The sequence below is a fragment of the Copadichromis virginalis genome, linkage group LG17 (assembly GCF_057382275.1).
Source record: "Copadichromis virginalis isolate Kocher_CV1m ecotype Utaka linkage group LG17, C_Virginalis_male_GT1.1, whole genome shotgun sequence".
NCBI lineage: Eukaryota > Metazoa > Chordata > Actinopteri > Cichliformes > Cichlidae > Copadichromis > Copadichromis virginalis.
In genome coordinates, this window is record NC_140634.1 from 32,309,009 (window position 1) to 32,329,916 (window position 20,908).

General features: G+C 41.1%; 1 protein-coding gene across 4 annotated transcripts in view; it reads right to left on the reverse strand.

Annotated features, from left to right (window-relative positions):
* Window positions 1-20,908, reverse strand: part of grm8a (glutamate receptor, metabotropic 8a) — a 315,961-nt gene that overhangs the window by 172,299 nt on the left and 122,754 nt on the right. For all 4 annotated transcript variants that reach the window (XM_085436399.1, XM_085436402.1, XM_085436400.1 and 1 more), the window contains exon 3: window positions 3,113-3,329. In XM_085436399.1, the coding sequence (XP_085292525.1) occupies window positions 3,113-3,329 (217 nt within the window). The remainder of the gene's footprint in view (window positions 1-3,112; window positions 3,330-20,908) is intronic.

Below are 20,908 nucleotides of genomic sequence, written 5' to 3' on the forward strand. Positions count from 1 at the left end.
AGCAGCTCAACAAATAGAGGGAGGTTTCTCCAGGAAATCCGATTGTTGTCCCAACTGTGCAGAGCAGCATGACCTGAACTCAAAGCACCCCAAATCTGCAGCCAGAGGCAGGTCTGTACGTTTTTTTTTTTTTTATTTAATTTGCACAGTGATGGCAGAAATAAACAGTTAAAACAGGCTGATGAAGGCATTTATATGACAGAAATGTTCCAAGGTATTTTAATTTCTACTCTAAACTGTTTCATAAACTATAATGTGACGGTCTAGTGCATTTAAAGAATACGACATGCTACTTTTATTTAATAGTGTTGTAAAGGTGGCAGAGACTAACACAGGACCGATAAATCCTTTCTTTAAATCATGTGTTCTGTCAATTAAGTCAAGTAAGCACAAACTACTCCAATAAAATGTGACAATGGCACTTTGCAGTGTAACTTACTAAAAGTTATTTCATTTCTAAAATTTGGAGCATTGCTATTATTTATGTATGTGAACTGTATGATTTGACAGGAAACCAACCAATTTTAACTAATATAATTTGCATCATAATTTGCCGGCAAACACTCACACAGCCCCTCCAATCACTAACAGCTGTAGTAGTTAATGTTCTTAACACTGAACAGCGCTTTAGGAGGAATTTGAGAGCACAGTTAAGCTCCTATTTCAACCCAGTGAAGTATTAAAAAGTTATCGTAAAACCTAACCTGGCCAGCATATATGTTGACATTAGCTGTTTAACTGTTAGCAGTTACCCAGTAGCCACATTAGCCATCTGTTATCATTAAGGTAGCAGCTACTGAATTTTAGTTAGATAAAAGATAAATAATTGTTGCAGGCTGAACGTGACATGGATGGAATATGGAGCAGTGACAGAGCGGATTACGGAAACAGAGAACGGGGCAGTTTGCTGGCTGTGCAGAGCAGCGGGGGAACCGTAGCCCAACAGAGCAGAGTCTAATGTAGAGAAGTAAACCGAGCAAATGAAGAGTGAAATCCGGAGCAGCACAGCCAAATCAGACGGGTTTTGTGGCTCAAGAGCCGAAGAAAGGACGCAAAGAGCTGCTGACTGAGGTGGACCAGTGTGAATGGTGGACAATATATGATAAGCTTTAACTACTTACACAATAATTGATTGAAATGGGTTTCTTATTTTGTTGTATAGCTCTGAGGTCAGTTTTGAAAAGCAGGCAATGAGCATAAGTGATACCACACTTTACCACTCCATCTTCCATTATGCTCTTCTTCCACAATAATTACATTATTGATATGTGTTGGGCATTTTTTAAAAAATATTTTGCTAATTCTAACTTATAACTGGAAAAATTTGTGGAACATTAACAAATGTTAATAACTTCTTTTTCATTACTTCTGTTGTTGCACGATGGGCTCAAAACCTTTTATCTAGTATTGAGTATTTTCTTGGGTATTGGTATCGACTTTGAAATTCCAGTATCTTGACAGCTGTAGTAACCCCATGCATAGTCAGCAACAAAGTTTAGTACCTGAGGTTTACCAGCAGAACATTTCCTACTCTGGGTTCAATAGCTTGTTACCAAATGCATCATGCTGCTATCTCTCTCCCTGCTAAATCATGCTCATGCACCTGGCAATAAGGGGGAATTCCTACTTAGCTCCATGTTTCAGTTTAGACACTCATGCTTCCACTGAAGGCTCTAGACAGGTAGGGGTGACCATGCCCCAACTGTTATACTACCTGTCTACCATTCTGAAGCATGAAGGTGTTCAGATATGTCTTACAGCAGCTCTTCTGTGGTATTGTACTACAGTACAGATAAGCCTTTTGATCGTCATGGACATCAGTTAGCCTCAGGCACCCGTAACTCTGTCACTGTTCCACCATTTGTCCTTCCTTTGATGACACATGGCTGCGTGAGTCCTGCTGCCTTCAGATGGATCAAGAGATTTAATGAACTGAGATGCTTTCACTACAGCATAAAGCTGCAGAGGACAACAGGTCCTGCTCAAATTACTGATCCCAGTTTGCAGATGACAGTTTAAGCAGCAATGACAAAACTGATCATTTACAGTCTGTTACTGCTGAACATTTGCTCCAAGTTCTTACAGCAGTTTAGTGACTTAGCTTTGCTTTTGTTGATCAAAGCACCAAAGTGGCAGCACATTAATGCTGCACCAGCAACAGATGTGCTCTGAAATGACTGCGTGCGGGCCAAAACCCAAGACACATTTCCCACCAACAATTTACTCTGCACCACCTTATTAAAATCAACCTCACTCTTGATTTCCACCTGCTTAATATGACCCCTGTCTTTGTGTCAAGATAAAAATCCACTCTTTAACGCCGTATCACCCGCCTGCCTACTAGAGTAACTAGAGTTGCCGTATTAGACGTTTAGAGCTTGTTCTGCTAATTCTCAGGGACAATAACCATGACAGCACACCTTTTTCACACCGGCTGAATGCGTCTGCGAGAGCTGGCGTCACTGCCAAAAAAGAAATACATGCATAAAGAACTAAAAGACAGATACACAGATGGCTGCACTTGTCCATCACATGTTTGCGACAATAACTTTCTCAGTTTGCTCGCCACAGTCTGCAATCTACAGCCTGCAATTTACGCAAAGAGTGAACTTCCCCCGGAGTTTCTCTAGAACTTTAAACAACAGGTTTCCACTGTGTTCTTTCTACAATTCATCCAAAATTGCAGGCCAAAGCCACTATTCATGTACTATACACCAAAGTGCACTATGAACATCATATCATAGTTATTACATCCTGATAGTGGAGCAGAAGTGGCGAGCTTGCCTTCTAACAGTTTTTTTAACTCTAGTATAGACCTCCGCTCTGCTCTCACTCAAATCCATTTAAATTATGATTTGCTCTGGAGTGACAGTCACAGCAAATACTGTATGAAGGTGTCACACAACACAGAAGAGAAGGAGATATAAATGCTGCTTCAAACATTTTCCCAGAAAAGCTGGAGGATAAAAACTCGTCGCCATAAAATGTAGACAAAATCAGAACAATCTATGATATAGAAAAACAATATAAGTCTTCTAATCTCAATCAAGGCTGAGCTGAGGTTTCGTTTTAAGGGGGGATGCAGATGAACAGAGGAAAGGTTCGCTCTTACCAGTTTCTCTGGAAATCTGGATAAAGGCCTCAACGCCGCTCTCGCCATAGTTGCCTTCTGAGGCCAGCGTGGAAACGTAGTTCCACTCCATTGCCGTGACGATGTCCATCATGGCCTGGGCCTGGTACGAGTCCGGTGGCACAACACGGGAGAAGAAGTCATAGCGAGTGTTGTCACTCAGCTCGGGAGCCGTGGAGGCGTAGCTGATCTGCGGGATCTGGATGGAAAAAGGGGAAGAAGGAAGGAAGATGTTGAGGAAATGTGAAAAAAAGCACAGTTAATAGCGTGGTGTTTCTGAACGTGAGCCAAATAGTGTAATTGTTTTACTGCCTACATATTAAAATGAGTAAAGTGGGAAGACTCTTATATGATTATTTTTTCAATTTAATGTTTATCACCACAAGTAATGTGTTCCCATACAATGAAAAAAAAAAAACTCGAAAAAGTAAAACGGTTCAGTGATATTTGAACTAGGAATTACAAAACGCCCACTCCCTGCAGGATCAGTGTGGTAAACAACTGTCAGGAAATTGAGACAAAGTCATCAACATGAAAGTTACAGTGTAACTAAAATGAGAAATTGCTGGTTCATAGATATGAAAGGAAAAAGAAAACATACTGATGATGAACAGGTATTAAAGCATAATTGCTTCATAATTGGAAATATGAATACAGGCTGACAGTGTGGTAACTAAAAGGTAAGCAGGTGGTGTCATTTTTCAACACTTGTATTATGGCTGACAGATTCAGGATAGAGAGAAAATTTAAAAGAGACAGAGAAGAGACATGTGGGAAAGAAAAGCACAACAGTCAGATTGCAGAACGGAGAGACAAAGAGGCTGACGAAATAACAGAAGACACACACACACACACGTCTATTGCTTGTGATAGGTGGCATAACAGGCCGAAGGTGTTCAATGGCTGACAGGCAGATTGATTTTTCCCCCTGACAGTGGGAGAAGCCCCTCCATTTATAACATTCGCAAACACACACACACACACACACACACACACAGAGTTTTTGGGCAGACATATCATTGGCATACATTCGAAGCAACTCTTAACTGCTAATCTCAGCCCAAGCATAAGGTGTGTCAGCTGTCTGTCTCCCATGCTAACACACACAAAAACACCAACGTCGACAACTGCTGAACACAGCAAATCCAGGCGGGAGATTTAGGACAGACAGTGTGTGCAAGTATGTGTGTTTATGTGACTTGAATGTTTCTAAAGGCCATCACTCACTGTCTTTATTCCCTTTGAGCATCATCTGAAGTCTCTGTCGCTGTGCATCTATACTTGTCTTTGCCATTTTAAAAAGGTCAGCGATCCATTTTGAGAGATACTGTAAGTTATTTCTCTTCAGTGGTTTTGAAGCAAATCTGTAAACAAAGGTAAATAATGCTAAGTTTCAAGATTATTGCATGCAGCATAAAAATGCATTGTATTGTAAATGAAGTATGCTAATTGTAATTCCTAACCTGTACAGCACATTAACTGTGTATAAGGAGAATATTGAGAAGAGAGAATATTTTGTTTTCACTTCTATGACAACGCTCATTGCTCAGTACTAAATGGAAAAATTCTTGTTTTATTGCTGGCTGGATATCTAATTTTGAAACAAAACAGCTTTGTTCCTCAGTTTTCAGTTGTTTAATAACTTTCCATTTTTCCAACCCAATGGAAGTTCACACTTCCAGCATTTGAGTGCCGTTTTTGGTCTCCTCTGTCAGGGGAATAGAATTGGGAACTCTGGTGAACTTCAGGATATGTATAATTCATAGAGGTAATGATAAACAAACAAAAAAGGAAAAAAATCAAAGCCAATTCCAGCTCATCACTGTATATACAGTATGTGGCTACATGCATGTGCTGCTGCGTTCACGTCTATGCTGTGTGTAACTCCACCGTTTTACTTGGTCTTTTACTCTATGTACTTTTAAATAACTGAATATCCATTTCAAAGAGCACTGAATTCATGGATGCAGGAGTATGAGGTATCCGTCTGTTTACCATGGGAAAGAAACTTTGTGACCTCCGCAAACCTAATACTTTGATCTTTTGTTATTTCACTCTAAAGCTGGGAACCACAGACATACTCAGACAAACACACTCAGTAATGACTTGTCATCCTTCCCAAGTCATTACTGAGTAAGAGGACGAAAAGCAGAGAAAAGAGCAAGTGCAGTGAGGGAGCGAGAGTTACATAAAGTACAGATTCAACATCCAGTATTGTCTACTGCAGGCATAGAGCCAGTACCGTCTACCCCAAATATACCTGTGTTTTCACAAAATATTTCTGCAGACATTTATATAGTCACTAGGGATAGGTAGCGAAAACAGGTAATAAAACGTGCACCAGGGCTAAATTATTAAAGACTGTGGTATCGATAAACTCCAGCTTTATTAGTTCTACTCGGAGAAAACATGATGAATTTTCTCTTTTCTCCTTTCTTTCCTGTGTTTGAGGGGCAGAGGTGGCTGTTTGCTCGCTGCTGCTCCACGCCGTACTTGAGCACACACCCAGTGAAATATCCGAGTGACTTAATTGTTTAAAAGTGCGACTGTACTTCACAAGCAAAGCTACTGACAACGCAGAAGCACAAGCCATCTTTCCATACTTTTTCTTTGGTTTATCCAGTTCTTTGTTGTGATAGGGCTGGTGCCTCAGAATTACTGTTGTACTGTTAAAAAAATACTGTAAAACTTGGAGCTTTACTAGATATATGCTATAATAAATGATTTAATTACATATTTTTACAGCATTATCCTGTTAAAATAAAGTATCGTCTGGTATAAATAAAAATAACTGTAAATAAATGTCAGTATAGTGTAACCCAATTCCTAAAATCATCTTAAACAAAAAAGAAGAAAAAGTAAAACATTTTATGTTCATTGTTTCTGTTCTTACTGTTCTTGTTTAATGAAAGTGAAAAGAGATCAAAATATTTATTTAAACAAAAAAGGGACACAGATTTATATATTTGTTCTGGTTAAACAAGGGTTAAGTTTCTCCGAGGGTTGATGAGCTCTGATGAGAGCTGTTAGGTTTTACTCCACTCCTCTCGTGTCAGCCAATCAGTGAAGCTCTAGGCAGCTCTTATCCTTCCTTAGTACCAGCTCCCAAGTTTTCAGTCTCTTGCTTCTATAGCCGAACAGAGCAGGCGGGCTAAAAATTGTTATCGAGGACAGAACAAGACCGGAAGGTTTACTGAGCTGTGGCTTCACGTAAACGCTGAGCATCCACTCAACAGGTTTTTATATGGGACGAATCCAAAGACCAGGTCAGCAATTCCAGAACCCAGAGTGTTACAGTGTTCACTGGAAGGCGAGCCAACCTAAGATCCTAGGAGACGATATACATATACACGCACACTCATTTGCACATTGATGGACTGCAATCCTCTACTGTACAAGTAGTGCGGTAGGACAGACAATCTCTCTCACACACACACACACACACACACACACACACACACACACACACACACACTCCCCTTATTGGACAGATTCTATTGCAATACACCTGTTTGTCAAGGACCCCACCAGCACCATTTGGACTTAAAAAAGACCAATTCTTTACTTGTGCACAATTTTATTTTTATTCTATTTTTTTGCTACTTTGGGGGAAAATTTTATACTTGAAGTTCTGTTAAAACCTGTTGTAATTCAGTGTTGGTTACAAAATTCCTTTAAAAGGCTTAACATCACTAAAGTACTTTTAAGCCACACAACTGTGTTTGTCTGGTTTCTCTGCCATTCATGTAGCAGAGCTCTAAGGGTCGTTCTTAATCTTCTGATACTAGCCCAAAAATACTCATTACCTTGGTAATTATCCATTGATACTGTATTTCAACCCACGTAAGTGCTACAATAGTCACTGGATATCCCAGTCTACATGTTAAAGCATCCATTGGACAAAATATTGAACCCAGAGTTGCCTCCATCAGGATGCACTGCAAATATCGAAAATGTACATATAAAAAAAAAGTGCCTGTGTGTATGTGTGTGTGGCTGGATGAATGAGGCTTGTAGTAAAAAGCACTTTGAGTGATTAGTTGGAGTAGAAAAGCGCTATATAAGTACTGGTCCATTTACCAAGTTACTACCACTACTGACACATTCATAGATCCCTGAAAAACAGATATGTACCTTTCATAAAGGTGCAGAAACCTTCTTAATTTTCCAAATGTCAAGCGACGTTTGAGTGTTGTAAATCATTTACGTACTGTGAGTTCCCATTGACTCGCAATGACTTGAGCCCTTTTCAAAACAAGCTGAGTTGGAGGTGTAGTTAGAGGCGGCAAATTAACAGCTTGGTTCCCCCACATCGCCGGGGAAGAAGATTATGCCTGCAATCCCCTTAATTCCATTTGCTCTAATGAATATGTGTGTGAGTGTATGAGGGAGAGAGAGGGAAATACAAGTGTGAGTAATAAATGGAAGAGTATGTATAGGCTTATCTGCCGTTTCAATTAACACTTTCTGACTCTCATGCACTTATCAGAGTAATGTCCTGTATTGTTTCAGAGTTTTGGAAGACAATTATTATCATCTATGCAATATCCACTGACTGCAGAAAGATATCAACAATAATTACTGAATGTATAAACAACTGGATCGGAGTCTAGTAGTGGAAAGTGGACAGATAAAGCAACTGAAAACTTTTGTTGCAAATAGACTTATATTCAGCTAAAAAAATAAAAAAATAAAAAGCCTGTTTGTAACCAAGATGATGCTAAAATGTAATAATTTGATAGTATTTCTTTTTCTATGAGACAGAAAGTATCTAAACCGCTGTAGATGCAGTATGTCCTGGAGATACTTGACCTTATAGACATCCTGAATGATGACCCAATCACAAACTAAGAAATAGCTGTATTCAAGAGAAAATACTTTGGTGAACATACAGCGTTAATGTTATTTTCTTTAGTTCTAGATGCTGTTCATAACCTTGTTTGGCTATTCATTACAATTCAGTCATTCAATATATGACATTTTGCATAAATGCTTGCTTGAAAGCTTGAATTTTAAACTCTTTTTTTTCCCCATTTTATTCAAAGAACTACCGTACTTCCACAAAGTAACAAATTGTTGGTAGTTTTGGATCCCCGGAATACAGTCTATATATAATAGCAAATAAATAATTTTCACACACTGTTGTATAATGAAGGCATCTTAAATCGTTAATCCTCTGTTCCCAAGGATCTCTGGATTACCAGAATTCCAGTATGCATGCTGCTGCTCGCCTCCTTACAGTCACTACTCTTAAATAAGCCAAAAGGTCTCTGAACCAGCACTTATTCCCTGTACCTCCCCACAAAACCTCATTAGAAGCCTAAACTCTTTCTAAGAACAAACACAAACTAATCTATATCAAGTAGTGGGGCTGCCACTGAATAGCGATTGGGCCCAGCCAGCAAAGATATTAAATCTTGGTTCCTTTGCTTAAGTATAGAATTAATCACAATGAAAACATGGAATAGACTAGTCTCAGCCATAAAAATAACAGATTAATTCTTAATTGCTGTATTCCCCTCTAAGCAAAGAGTATTGAAAGAGTAAAAGCTTATGTTTCCCCTTCATGAAAACAATCAATCAACACCAGCAAGCTGTTAATATCACTGTTTTCTTGAGCTCTGGAAACGAAATCCTTTGACTAAAACATTGCTTTAAGAAAACCTTTAAAAGCCCTTCTGCTTTTTGTTTCCAAATAGTATCTCCTGAATAAACTCTGGGGGCAGTGAAAGCAATAGAAACCAATATAAGCCAATATCCTAGAAGTCCTGCCACTATAGACAGTTAGGTCTGCCCCGTCTGTTCCTTAATGGGTTTGGTGAAAGAGAGGAACAGTTTCATCCTTCACTATAGATCCAACTAAATCCCACTAGGGAGCTGAACAGATAACTAACAGCCGGATTTGGACCTAATGATTCAAGCCACTGGCTTTTTGTGAGTGAGTGTGTGTGTGTGTGTGTTGTTTCAGCTGGGAACCAAAGTTGAGTATATTCATTTCACAGAATTGCACCCATCCTGGCAGAGGAACCAAAAAGACAAAAAAAATCAGCATGGCAAAATATGCTTACCTAAGGAGACTTCTGGTTTGTGAGGAATGTTAGAGTCAGCAACTTGTGCTGTGCTTTCAGGCTACCGTAACCTACGACGGGCTGAAAATAAGCACAAAACAATCTAAATCTATGACAAATATTAGATTTTTTTTATTCTAAATGTTGTTTTAAAAAATTATTGTCATGTGGAGACCTTACAGAAGCATGACTGCAACCTAAACTGGCCTATAGTGTGTGCTTGTGTGTATCTGGTGGTAATGGAGCCGTCAGGTAGGGAAGCAGAGTCTGAGCAGAAGGCTGATAGATGGCATTGGTTTGAAGCTAATTAACCCCAAAGCATTACACGCACATATCGCTTTTCTGTCTCCTACACACACACACACAAACACTGTCAGTAAGAGGATTGGATACGTTGTTAAACAGACAGACTTGCAGGGGCATCGTGAGGAAGGTCGGTCACGTCATCCGTGATAAAATTATCTGCTTAATCACGCTAACCAATTTATAGTCAACTTTTGCGTGGAGAGAAATTGTAGTCATTTTGTATACATAATTTCAAAGGCTACAGAGCTTAGACAAGGATTGACAAGTCTTAGACACCCAGAATGAGCTGGAGGAATTGAAGAGAGCATGGTGACCATGAGAATATAGGCACAAATACAGTAAATTGATTTGGTCGTCTGGATCCCTGCTTTTGAGTAAGTCTGGATAGTTATTTACTTGTTCAAAAACATTTTTGACTTAGCCCTCTAACAGCAAGCCTGGTCTCTGTTTAATGAGGAGAGTATCGCCACAGTGGGATCTCACCAAGCTAATTTACCAGCATGAAGACTGCTGGGGCTAAGGCCTGGGCGTCTCTCGCTCCGTCTAACCCCGTTCTCCCTGTCTGGGGCCATCTGTCTCATTTTTTCCTGTTTACTGTTTGTACCTTTGCATTTGTGCCGGTCTTTTAGGCTTTCATGTTACAAATGTATCCTCATTTAACTGTTTTAAAAGGGGATTATATTTTAACAATGCAACTACCACAGTAGACTATGATAGTTAAACTACTTTTTCCATGGCTGTAGGTGTAAGATGACTCATACCAAAACAAAAAGGTTCACGAAATTGCATGTTCTTCCAAAGGTTTCTTTTTGGTTTCCTCAGTCCAAATACAAGCATGTTGTGCTAAGTGGGGATTTTAAATTCATGTGAGCATGAGTGGTTGCCTGGCTCTCTGTGATGGACTGGAATCCTGTTCATGGCTTCCAGCCTTTTGTCCAATGTTAGGATAGACTAATTCATCCAAATTGTAGAGGGTGATATGGTAACAGCTGGCCATTTCACATCCAAGTCAATAGTGTTGTCAGGACACTGATTTTCAAGAATTACATTAACCCATCGATATCATTGAATTCAGGTGTTGCAATCACTACCATGGCCACAGATGTATAAAATTAAGCACCTAGGCATGCAGACTGCATCTACAAACATTTGTGGAAAAATGGGTCGGGAGCTCAGTGAATTCCAGTGTGGTATTGTGATATGACACCCGTTTAGCAAGTAAAGTTGAGAAATTTGTGTGCTACTAAATATTCCACAATCCAGTGAATGCGAGTGCAAATGACAGGAACACTGTCAGAAAGTGGTAGGCTATGGAGAAAAAAATAAATAAATCACAGAGTGGGGTCAGCAGATGCTGAGGTGCAGAGTGTGCACAGGTCGTCAACTTTCTTCAGAGTCAACAGCTACAGATGTCCAGACTTCTGGCCTTCAGATTACAGCATTTAGAGAGCTTCATAGAATAGGTTTCAGTGGCTGACCTGGATGCAAGCCTTACATCACCAAGCTCGATGCAAAGCATCAGATGTAGTGCTTTAAGGCACTTCTCAGTCTGAAAATCTGATGGACAAGTCTGGGTTTGGCATTTGCCAGGTGAAGGGGTACTTCAAAAAATAAAAACTTGACTGGCCTGCACAGAGTCCTGAACTCAATCCAAAAGAACACCTTTGGGAATGTATTAGAGCGCAGACTGTAAGCCAGGCCTTCTCATCAGTGTCTGACCTCTGAAATGCATTTCTGGAAGAAGAATGGTCAAAGATTCCCATAAACACACTCCTAAACCTTGTGGAAAGCCTCCCCAGAAGAGTTGATGGTATTATGGCTACAACAGGTGTAAAATCAGATTAAACCCAATAGATTTAGAATGGGAGTCACTCAAATTCACATGGATGTGAAAGCAAGCAAATACTATAGTCTCGATTGATGTAGAAGACAGCTCACATAAAGTACAACAAGTGCATGTTTCACCAGTTTTGGCAAATGCTAGCTCACACATGAAGTGCAAGCACAAGAACACACACACCTTAGGGCAGCCAAATTGCTAAATTACTTCCTCAACATGTCTTAAAGCAGGGGTCTCAAATTTCAGTCCTCGAGGGCCGGTGTCCTGCAACTTTTCCATGTGTCCCTGTTGCAACACACCTGAATAAAATTAGTAGGTCATTGGCAAGACTATAAAACTTGACTACATGCTCAAGTGGCAATTCAGCCACTTGATTCATGTTACAGCAGCTCATGAGTGAATGGACATACTGCAATAAAAGTACTTTTAGAAATACATTTTTCCAAACACTTACATTCACTTAAAAATTTACTTGAGTAGGGTGAGGGGTTGCCTTTTCAGCATGCAGTCAAGTTCTTATATTCTTGCTACTAATTTTATTCAGGTGTGTTGCAACAGGGACACACTGGCCCTTGAGGACTAGAGTTTGAGATCCCTTTCTTAAGGTTCTCCAGAGGCTTGGTAATGAACTGATCATTTGATTCAGGTGTGTTGACTCAGGGTGAGATCTAAAACTGGCCCTCGAGGCCTGGAGTTGGAGAGCCCTGCTTTAGGGCAACACAATGCACCTAATGACTGCTAGTTTTATTATTGACAATAAATCTAAAGTTATGCTGAGCTCATTTAAATGCTGCGAAACAACAATGACATATTCCCTTTAAAGTCCTGGGTTTACCCTGTGTATGCTCTGCACATCACAGCAAATTCAGAATAGAATAAAAGCCTGTAATTTGTTTGTTGACAACCAAATGAAAAATGTAGACGAGATGAAAGAAAGAGACTGAAAGAGTAAAAAGGAAGCCACTTGATGGGAGCAAACAGAGGGAAAAAAATCTGAGTAGGGTAGCAAGCAAAAGGAATGAACGGGGTTGTTTTATTTTTTTAGTTTTTCTAAAAAATTGAAGAGGTTAAGGAACACAAATGAGACTCAATGCTGACAGAAGGGTTTTTTGGGGTTTTTTTTTTAAAAGGTGGGGAATATTTTTCCTCTGTCTATATGAAAACAAGTGATTAGGATAAGACTGGTTTTGGTAAAAGCAAAAAAGAAATAACTAAAAAGACAAAAAAATACAAATAAGAAGTTACACTGTCATCAAGGAAATGGATCGGTGTACCTGCAGGTATATCAAAACACAAATCCTTAAATGTCTGATAGATAAGAGGAACTCAATCGATGGTTACTCTTAGCTCTCTAAGGTAGCGCTCAGTTTGTCTGGGAGACTGAAGTATAAGCAAGGCACGGAGCGAGGCAGTGAATTAATGGCCCAGTGAGCCATTAATTCCCTGGAGCTTTCCAGTGGCACACTGTAGAGAAGGTGTTCGGCAGGTGGGAACAATGCTTTGCACTAATGGGATGAAACTCACATGCAAGGCCACACATTTAAAAAGAGACTAAGGAAAAACTTTCAGCGGAAACTTCCCCAATCTCTCCGATATTTGTTTTCATGCCGACTATATAGAGCTTATATCAAAGCAAATTGATTTCCTCATGAAAGTGGCCCTCTTTTTTGCATTTATATCACTTAGCTCTCTCCTTTTCCAAATATGTTTCTACACATTAAACCATGGATTCTTGTAGCTCCACTAGGAAATGAAAATAAATAAGCATCTCATCTGTTAAACCTTGTTAAAAAATTTCTGTAATATTTCAAAATCACAAATAAACGTTATGCAGGTATTGGGGGGTGGGGGGAGTGGCCTTTGTGTGAAACTAACACCAGATTGGGCACCTTGAAAGCAAGTTGGTGGCTTCTAATTAAGATAAGGGTAAGATGACTTGCAGTAATCACCTCAGAGGCAAGATAAAGACGTGGATTACAAGTGACTAGAATGATGGCACTGATTTATTATTGATCTACTTAAGAGCAGCTAAATCCAATCAACCTATCCATCTACAAATTAGTCAATTTTGCAATGACACTCTGTAATCTACTCCTAATATTTGACGAGCTCTCGTGGATGGTGTCAAGGTAGCTGAGGCCCTAAAAATATGCACTTATATTTCTGAGTCAGACTTTCTGTTCACGGTATTACCAAGTGAGAAAATTTGCATGTAGTAATAGCACAGAATGGAAGTGAAAACCCAGCCTTTGCAACCAGTTCTTAAATTATCAGCATGACAATGAATAAAGCAGAGACACGGGGAACTCTGCTGTGCCGAGAGGCAAAAGCTGTAATGCCAACCCATCACCTCAGTTCATTTAAATTTTTAAGAGAAATCTTATTAAGGACGGCACTTTGGTTATAAAGGTTTAAAACTAAAGTGATGAATGTGCGCCTGCTGCTGGGAGAGGATTCAGAGGATTGGCTGGAGGACACATGATGTAAGTTTTACTTGGGTAACATGTGTGTAGGTGTGCGCACACAGTTTTAAATACACCCCCACTGCTAATATCAGACAGGAGAGGAAGGCCAGAGGGCTGGAGGCCAGGGACCCGAGGCTGCAGCCTTTAATATATCTCTGTCAATACATCATCACTTTCCTTCTCACATGAAAACACACAGCTTTACTTCGCTATATCACAGGGAACCAACACAAACTTACACAGACACACACACAAAAACGCTGTCTGTCCTCAGTGGACTTGGATTTTCCTGAACAAAAACCATACACACAAGCACGCATGTCTCTGTCTCATACACACACACACAGACACACATACACAGTTTAATTCAATTCAATTCAGCTTTATTTATATAGAACAAATACACAACAACCGTCCCCTGAAGGCAGGGGTGCCAAACATAAGGTATGAGGGCCAGATCACTGATCACTGCAACCAAGATGGCGGCGCGCACAGACGCAGCGGCCCGGAGCTCCTACACTTTTGCACTTTTGGTGGTACTGTGTATTATTTCACACAGTCTGGGGTTACTTCAATACAACAGAGATGATCTACTACAACTAAGCCGTGGAGATCTTCAACTAACATCCGAGTATCTCATCCCCCCGGAGATCGTTAAGCAACCCCCGGGGCTACCCGCAACAGCAAGCCGCAGGAGGAGACGTTGCGAGCGGAGGCAGAAGAGAGGCAAGCGGGGAGGCCTGTGGGCACGGCTAAAGACTAGTCCGTTTAAACCACCACTCCCGATCATATTCCTCTCCAACGCCCGTTCAATCCGTTACAAACTGGATGAAATACGACTGCAGATCGCCACTCGACGGACTTTTAATAACTGTTCGTGCATGATTTTCACTGAAACCTGGCTGGACAGCGCCATTCCCGATGCGGCTATCGATCTAGCAGGCCGCACCGCCTATCGAGCCGACAGGTCTGCGGACTCAGGTAAGAAGACTGGCGGGGGGCTGTGCATCTATATTAACAACCTTTGGTGCATGAACGTCACGGTAACGGAAAAACTGTGCAGTACAGAGGTAGAACTGTTGGTGTTAAAGTGCCGTCCATTCTATCTCCCTCGGGAATTTTCTGCCGTTTACATCTGCGCTGTTTACATTCCACCAGATGCTAATGCTAAGCTAGCGTTAGCACAATTGAGCAGCAGCATCAATAACAGCCTGGTAGCACACCCGGACAGTGTCTTTATTGCGGCTGGGGATTTTAACCACGCGGACCTGAAATCTGTACTTCACAATTTCCACCGTAATGTGAAGTGTGCTACCAGAGGAGATAGAACGTTGGACCAGGTGTACACCAACATGGCGAATGCGTACAGAGCCCAGGCTTATCCCCACCTGGGTCTGTCAGACCATCTCTCCCTTCTGCTACACCCAATATACACACAAAAGATCAAGAGCACTGGGATTACAACCAAAACCGTGAGAACATGGCCGCAGGATGCTATTCCGATGCTTCAGGACTGTTTCCACTGCACAGACTGGGATGTATTCAAGGTGCAGGACACTGACAATCGTGTCGCATTGGACAGTTACACCTCCACTGTCTTGGACTACATCTGTTTCTGTGTGGACAATGTAACAACTTGGAAACGATTCCGTGTGTTCCCTAATAATCCACCCTGGATGACACACGGAGTTCAACAACTTATTCGAACAAGGAACAACGCTTTCAAATCCGGGGACCAGGAGGCATACAGTGCTGCCAGGGCCAACCTGAGAAGAGGCATCAAGACTGCCAAGCAGCAGCACAGGAGGCGTATCGAGGCCAGGTTTGAGAACAACACAAACCCAAGGCAGGTCTGGGAGGGCATCAGGGCTATCACGGACTACAAAAGAAGAACACCATCACCCTCAGCCGACAGTTCTACTCTGGCTGAGGATCTAAATCTCTTTTATGCCCGTTTTGACAGGGAGAACACCGACCCTGTCCTGTCCCCTCTCCCCTCAACCGACCCTGCTCTGGTCCTGAGCACTCATGAGCTGAGGCGTGTGTTCCGGAGCATTAACACCAGGAAGGCGGCCGGGCCGGATGGAGTGCTGGGCCGGGTGCTAAAAGACTGTGCTGCGGACCTGGCGGACGTCTTCACCTCTATATATAACACCTCGTTGTCCTGTTCACTGGTACCATCCTGTTTCAAAGCAGCAACCATCGTTCCCATCCCAAAACAGTCAAATGTCACATGTCTGAACGATTTCAGACCTGTGGCACTCACCCCCATTCCCGCCAAATGCCTGGAGAGACTGGTCATTAAACACATCAGAGCTGCTTTTCCACCATCCCTGGACTCGCACCAGTTTGCATACAGGGAGAACCGGTCAACCGAGGATGCGATCGCCACAGTGCTGCACACATTACTGAAGCACTTGGAACACAGGAATACCTATGCACGGCTCCTCTTTGTAGACTACAGCTCGGCTTTTAATACCATCCAGCCATACAAACTACGTCCCAAACTCCACCAACTGGGACATAACTCCTTTCTGTGCAACTGGATTGTGGACTTCCTCACTAACCGTAGACAGAGTGTCAGAGTGGGTAAGAACACCTCTTCCACCCTTGTGGTCAACACCGGTGCCCCTCAGGGGTGTGTTCTGAGCCCTCTGCTATACACTCTCTTCACCCATGACTGTATTTCCTCCTGCGCGTCCAATCTCATTGTTAAGTTTGCAGATGACACTACAGTGCTCGGACTTATATCCAACAATGATGAGACAAACTATAGGACAGAGGTGCAACAACTAGAGTCATGGTGCCACGACAATAACTTGGTCTTAAACACCAAAAAGACCAAGGAGATCATTGTAGATTTCCGGAAGAGGGGTCATAACAACCATCTGCCTCTCTTCATTGGCAGTGAGGCGGTGGAGAGGGTGAGCAGTTTTAAATTCTTGGGGGTAACTGTGACCGAGGACCTGTCCTGGGGCAACCATATCACCTCAGTTGTACGGAAGGCCCAACAGCGCCTCTACTACCTGAGGAGACTGCGGAGCGCACACATTCCCAGATCTCTGATGTTGAACTTCTACAACTGTGCCATCAGCAGCGTTCTGACGTATGGATTTCTAGTGTGGTTCCCCAGCTGCACCAAGGCCGATCAGCAAGCACTCCAGCGGGTGGTGAAGGAAGCTGGCAGAATTATTGGAACAAGTCTGCCAGAGATCAGTAATATCTTCCCCACTCGCTGTCTGAGGAGGGTGCACAGTATCCTGCGGGACCAACATCACCCTGCGCGCCACCTTTTCCATCTGCTGCCCTCAGGGAGAAGGTACAGGTCTATACAGGCCAGAACATCCAGACTGGCCAACAGCCTGTATCCACAGGCTGTGAGGCTCCTGAACTCTCTGCCCCTCTCTCACGGACAATAACCATATCCAACTTCTTAATAGCAATGAACTGGTCTGCATTGGTGCATCATATCTTTATTCTCTTCCCCCTCCTGCCCCCCCCCCCCTCTTTCTTAAATAGATAACTATCATATCTGATATCATATCTCACAGTACAATAATATTGAATGGGTTGCATTGTTGTATTTTGTCATGTTTCTCAGGTCTTTGTCTGAATTTCTACGAACATTATTGCTAAGGATTGTCTTATTGCATTGGAGTCACACTGGGTTAAATATGTACACTTGGGTTTTAAGGGGTATTTATTATTTTCTTCTTTTTTTGGGGTTGTATGGAAGCCCCAAACGCAATTTCATTGTTCTTGACAATGACAATAAATAAATAAATGCTAAATACAGAATGGGCCTGGCAAAGACTTCAGTCAGGCCCACTGGATGGCTTTAGAAAATGTGAATGAGGGTGTAAATTCTGGGCGGATTTAAAGTTTTCAAGTTTTGCAGCTTTTTCTAATGATAAAGACTTTCCCCACAGGTGTTCAGGTAAACAAACAATTAAAGAAAAGTTCACAAAAAACAGACCTTACAGAACCTTTTCCCACATCTTTTTATTATATTAAGTAATCTCAGGGATTCAAAATGATAGTATTCACAAGATTTTCAGAAAACTTGACCTGTGACCTTGTGATTGAGACAGGGTTGCTAACTGTCCCGTTTTAGCCAGGACATCCCATATAATGAGCAAAATTGGTTTGTCCCTTATTCTACCTTAAATATTCCGTATATTCACTATTACCGACAATTTTGCTTTCTGACCAACAGATGGCACTCTTATAAATACAAAATCTGATTTGACTGCAGTTGTATCAGACCAATGCTTGTGTCCACTCACAGTCGTCAGTGACGGCCCGATTCATAAAAATAAAGAGCTACTAAACTGGGTAATGGAAGCCCGTATTTACAGTATTTTGAATATTGATTTTTATTTCTTTTTTGCTTATTTTTAAAGGAATTTTTTTTAAGTAAATAGTGATTGCAGCTATCATTTACTGTATTTTTCATTATCGTTTTAGATGAGGTATTGATTAAACTGAATACCAAAATTTTATGCATATTTAAACTATGCCCAACTGGCTGCATGGGCTTCTGATATGCTAGGGTGTCCCTTATTTCATAGTTAAAAAGTTGGCAACCCTAGGTCGAGATCACAAGTGATCAAATTTACAAAGTTGGGTGTCCACGCTGCCTACCTGGTCTGCAGGGTAACAACTATACCCTATAAGCCTGTTACACCCACGCGGTAAAAAAAGAGAGCACGGGGAGACAGGACAAGAGAGGAAACAGCAGTCAATAATGGCACAAAAGAGTAAAAAAAGTTTTCTCTTTATCAGATCTTTAACTATCATCAAACACTTTTCAATGTGGGTATTTTGACAGATAAAGCTGCACTGAGTGCATCCTCTTTTTATTTTGTCTTTCTGATGAGACACTGGCGCGCAAAGCTTTCCAAACAATTTTAATGACTCTTTTAAAAACACTGGTAGAAAAAACCCTGACAATTGCATCAGGAAACACTTGCAAAGCAAAGTCGTTTAAGTGCGCTGCTTAAAGTAGCAGCACATTTGGTTTTTGACTTCAATAGATGACAAACACTCAAGTATTCACTTATGACAGTTTAGAAGACAACCTTCTTATTTTGTTCATTATAGAGCATCTATCATTGCTCCATGCAAGAAAATCAACATGGGCATTGATTCCTTCATTGTTGCCCAATTATAATGAAATCAAACTGTAACCTTTTTTAGGCAACTTTTGTGAGGACAGGTTTCACTGTCCACCCCCCCTCATGTGTCCAAACAATTTAAAGCATGACAGGTTTAAACTACAGATTGATTGAAAGGATAAAAACATGCTGTGCCTGATGTTCCATGTCCCTGTTTTAGTACACCGTTTTACATCTGCCCCAGCACGCACATTAGGTTTAAACTACAGACAGTGCTTAGATCTCCTAATGTTGCCTCTTTTACTTGCCTTGCTAGGACTTAGCCCACTCGCTCTCAAATATGCCCCTCTGCTCATGCACACTATTTGAATAATGTATTCCTCCAACAGCTGCATCTCTTCAGCAACCAAAACCTCGTGTCCAGTAGCGCACACAAATACACCCACACAAACACGCAGGAGGAAGGCACAAGACTACTTGATGCAAGCCAGCCACCTGCAGCTTCCCCTCTCTGTTTTGTCTCTCCATGCAGTTACACAAAAGCGCCATCCAACAGTGCTTCATTGTGAGTTTCCTGCTTGATGGTGCTTTTATGTGTGCGTATGTGTGGAGGCAGTGCATGTGCCAACATGAGCGCTTGACACCTGCCAGCATTCTCTCTCAGCGTTCCTGTATGCGTCCCTGTATGTGTTCCTGGCTCACACTGTGCAACTGTAGCACCAAATGTGACAAATTCCTAAAAATATGCAAAGTTAAACTTAACATTTCAGTCTCCATTTGTTTTCAGTTCAAAAACACAGGCAAAAGGACACATACACACACACAAATATACGCAGAAAAAAAATGTGCATACCTGCCAGTGTTACAGAATTATTAATCAGAGCAAATCTGAGCTTCAAAAAGGTATTCCCCGGCATCAGACCCATTGGGCTTACAGTATATTCCCATTGTTGCACTTGTAAATGAGCCTCATACATCATGCAGTATGCCAACAGACCTGCACGGAAAGCATTTTAAATTTGTTTAATGAAAAACTGCTTAGCAGCAAATTAGAGGCTAGAAAGTGTTTAAAAATCATTTGATCAGATTTCGGATTATGAAATAAGTTTTGATTAAGTGTTTGACGCGAGGACTTTTTCTTCTGACACAAGACAAAAATGACAAATTTCCCTTGCAGGAGTAGAAAAAAAATCAGTTCAGTGTGTGCCCACACATGGCTCAAGCATACATGGCACTTCAGTTGTGACTGACAGGAGTACATTGCGTTTCTTGGATTTTACAGTATGAAAAAGCATGCATGGCTGTGTTTTAATTTAGCTTCTAACCGCTCACAAGTGGATCATCAGCAGCTCAGCAGGCAGCCTCTTGAGTCAGTCATTAATACATTATGTATCAGCATCAAAAGGGGAATGTGTGAGACCACTACTGATCTGATCTCTGGCCTATATGCTGAAAAATAGAGCCAAAAATGGGAAGAAATTGAGATTCAAGACCTCGTGCATCAAAAGATTTTTTTTAAAAGAAATCATCATTATTATGGGAGGGAAAAATATATATATAATCATATCTTACATTTGAAGTCTCCTCCATTTCAAAAAACACTCATCATTCATTTCAATCTCCACCATTCATGTATTTTAATGTTGCAATTTCAGTCTGGAATAAGGATATATATATATATATATATATATATATATATATATATATATATATATATATATATATATATATATATATATATATATACACACACACACACACACACACACACACACACACACACACACACACACACACACACACACACACACACACACACACATATATATATATCAATGACTGTAATATCTGACTTGGAAAGTGAAGCTAGTGCAGAGGCGAGTTAAATCTGCATTCGATCTAATGTCCATTAAGAGGCGACTCATCTGGCTGCAAAAACTGCCAGAAGTTTGAGTAAATAAACCTTCTTCCCACTTGATCTA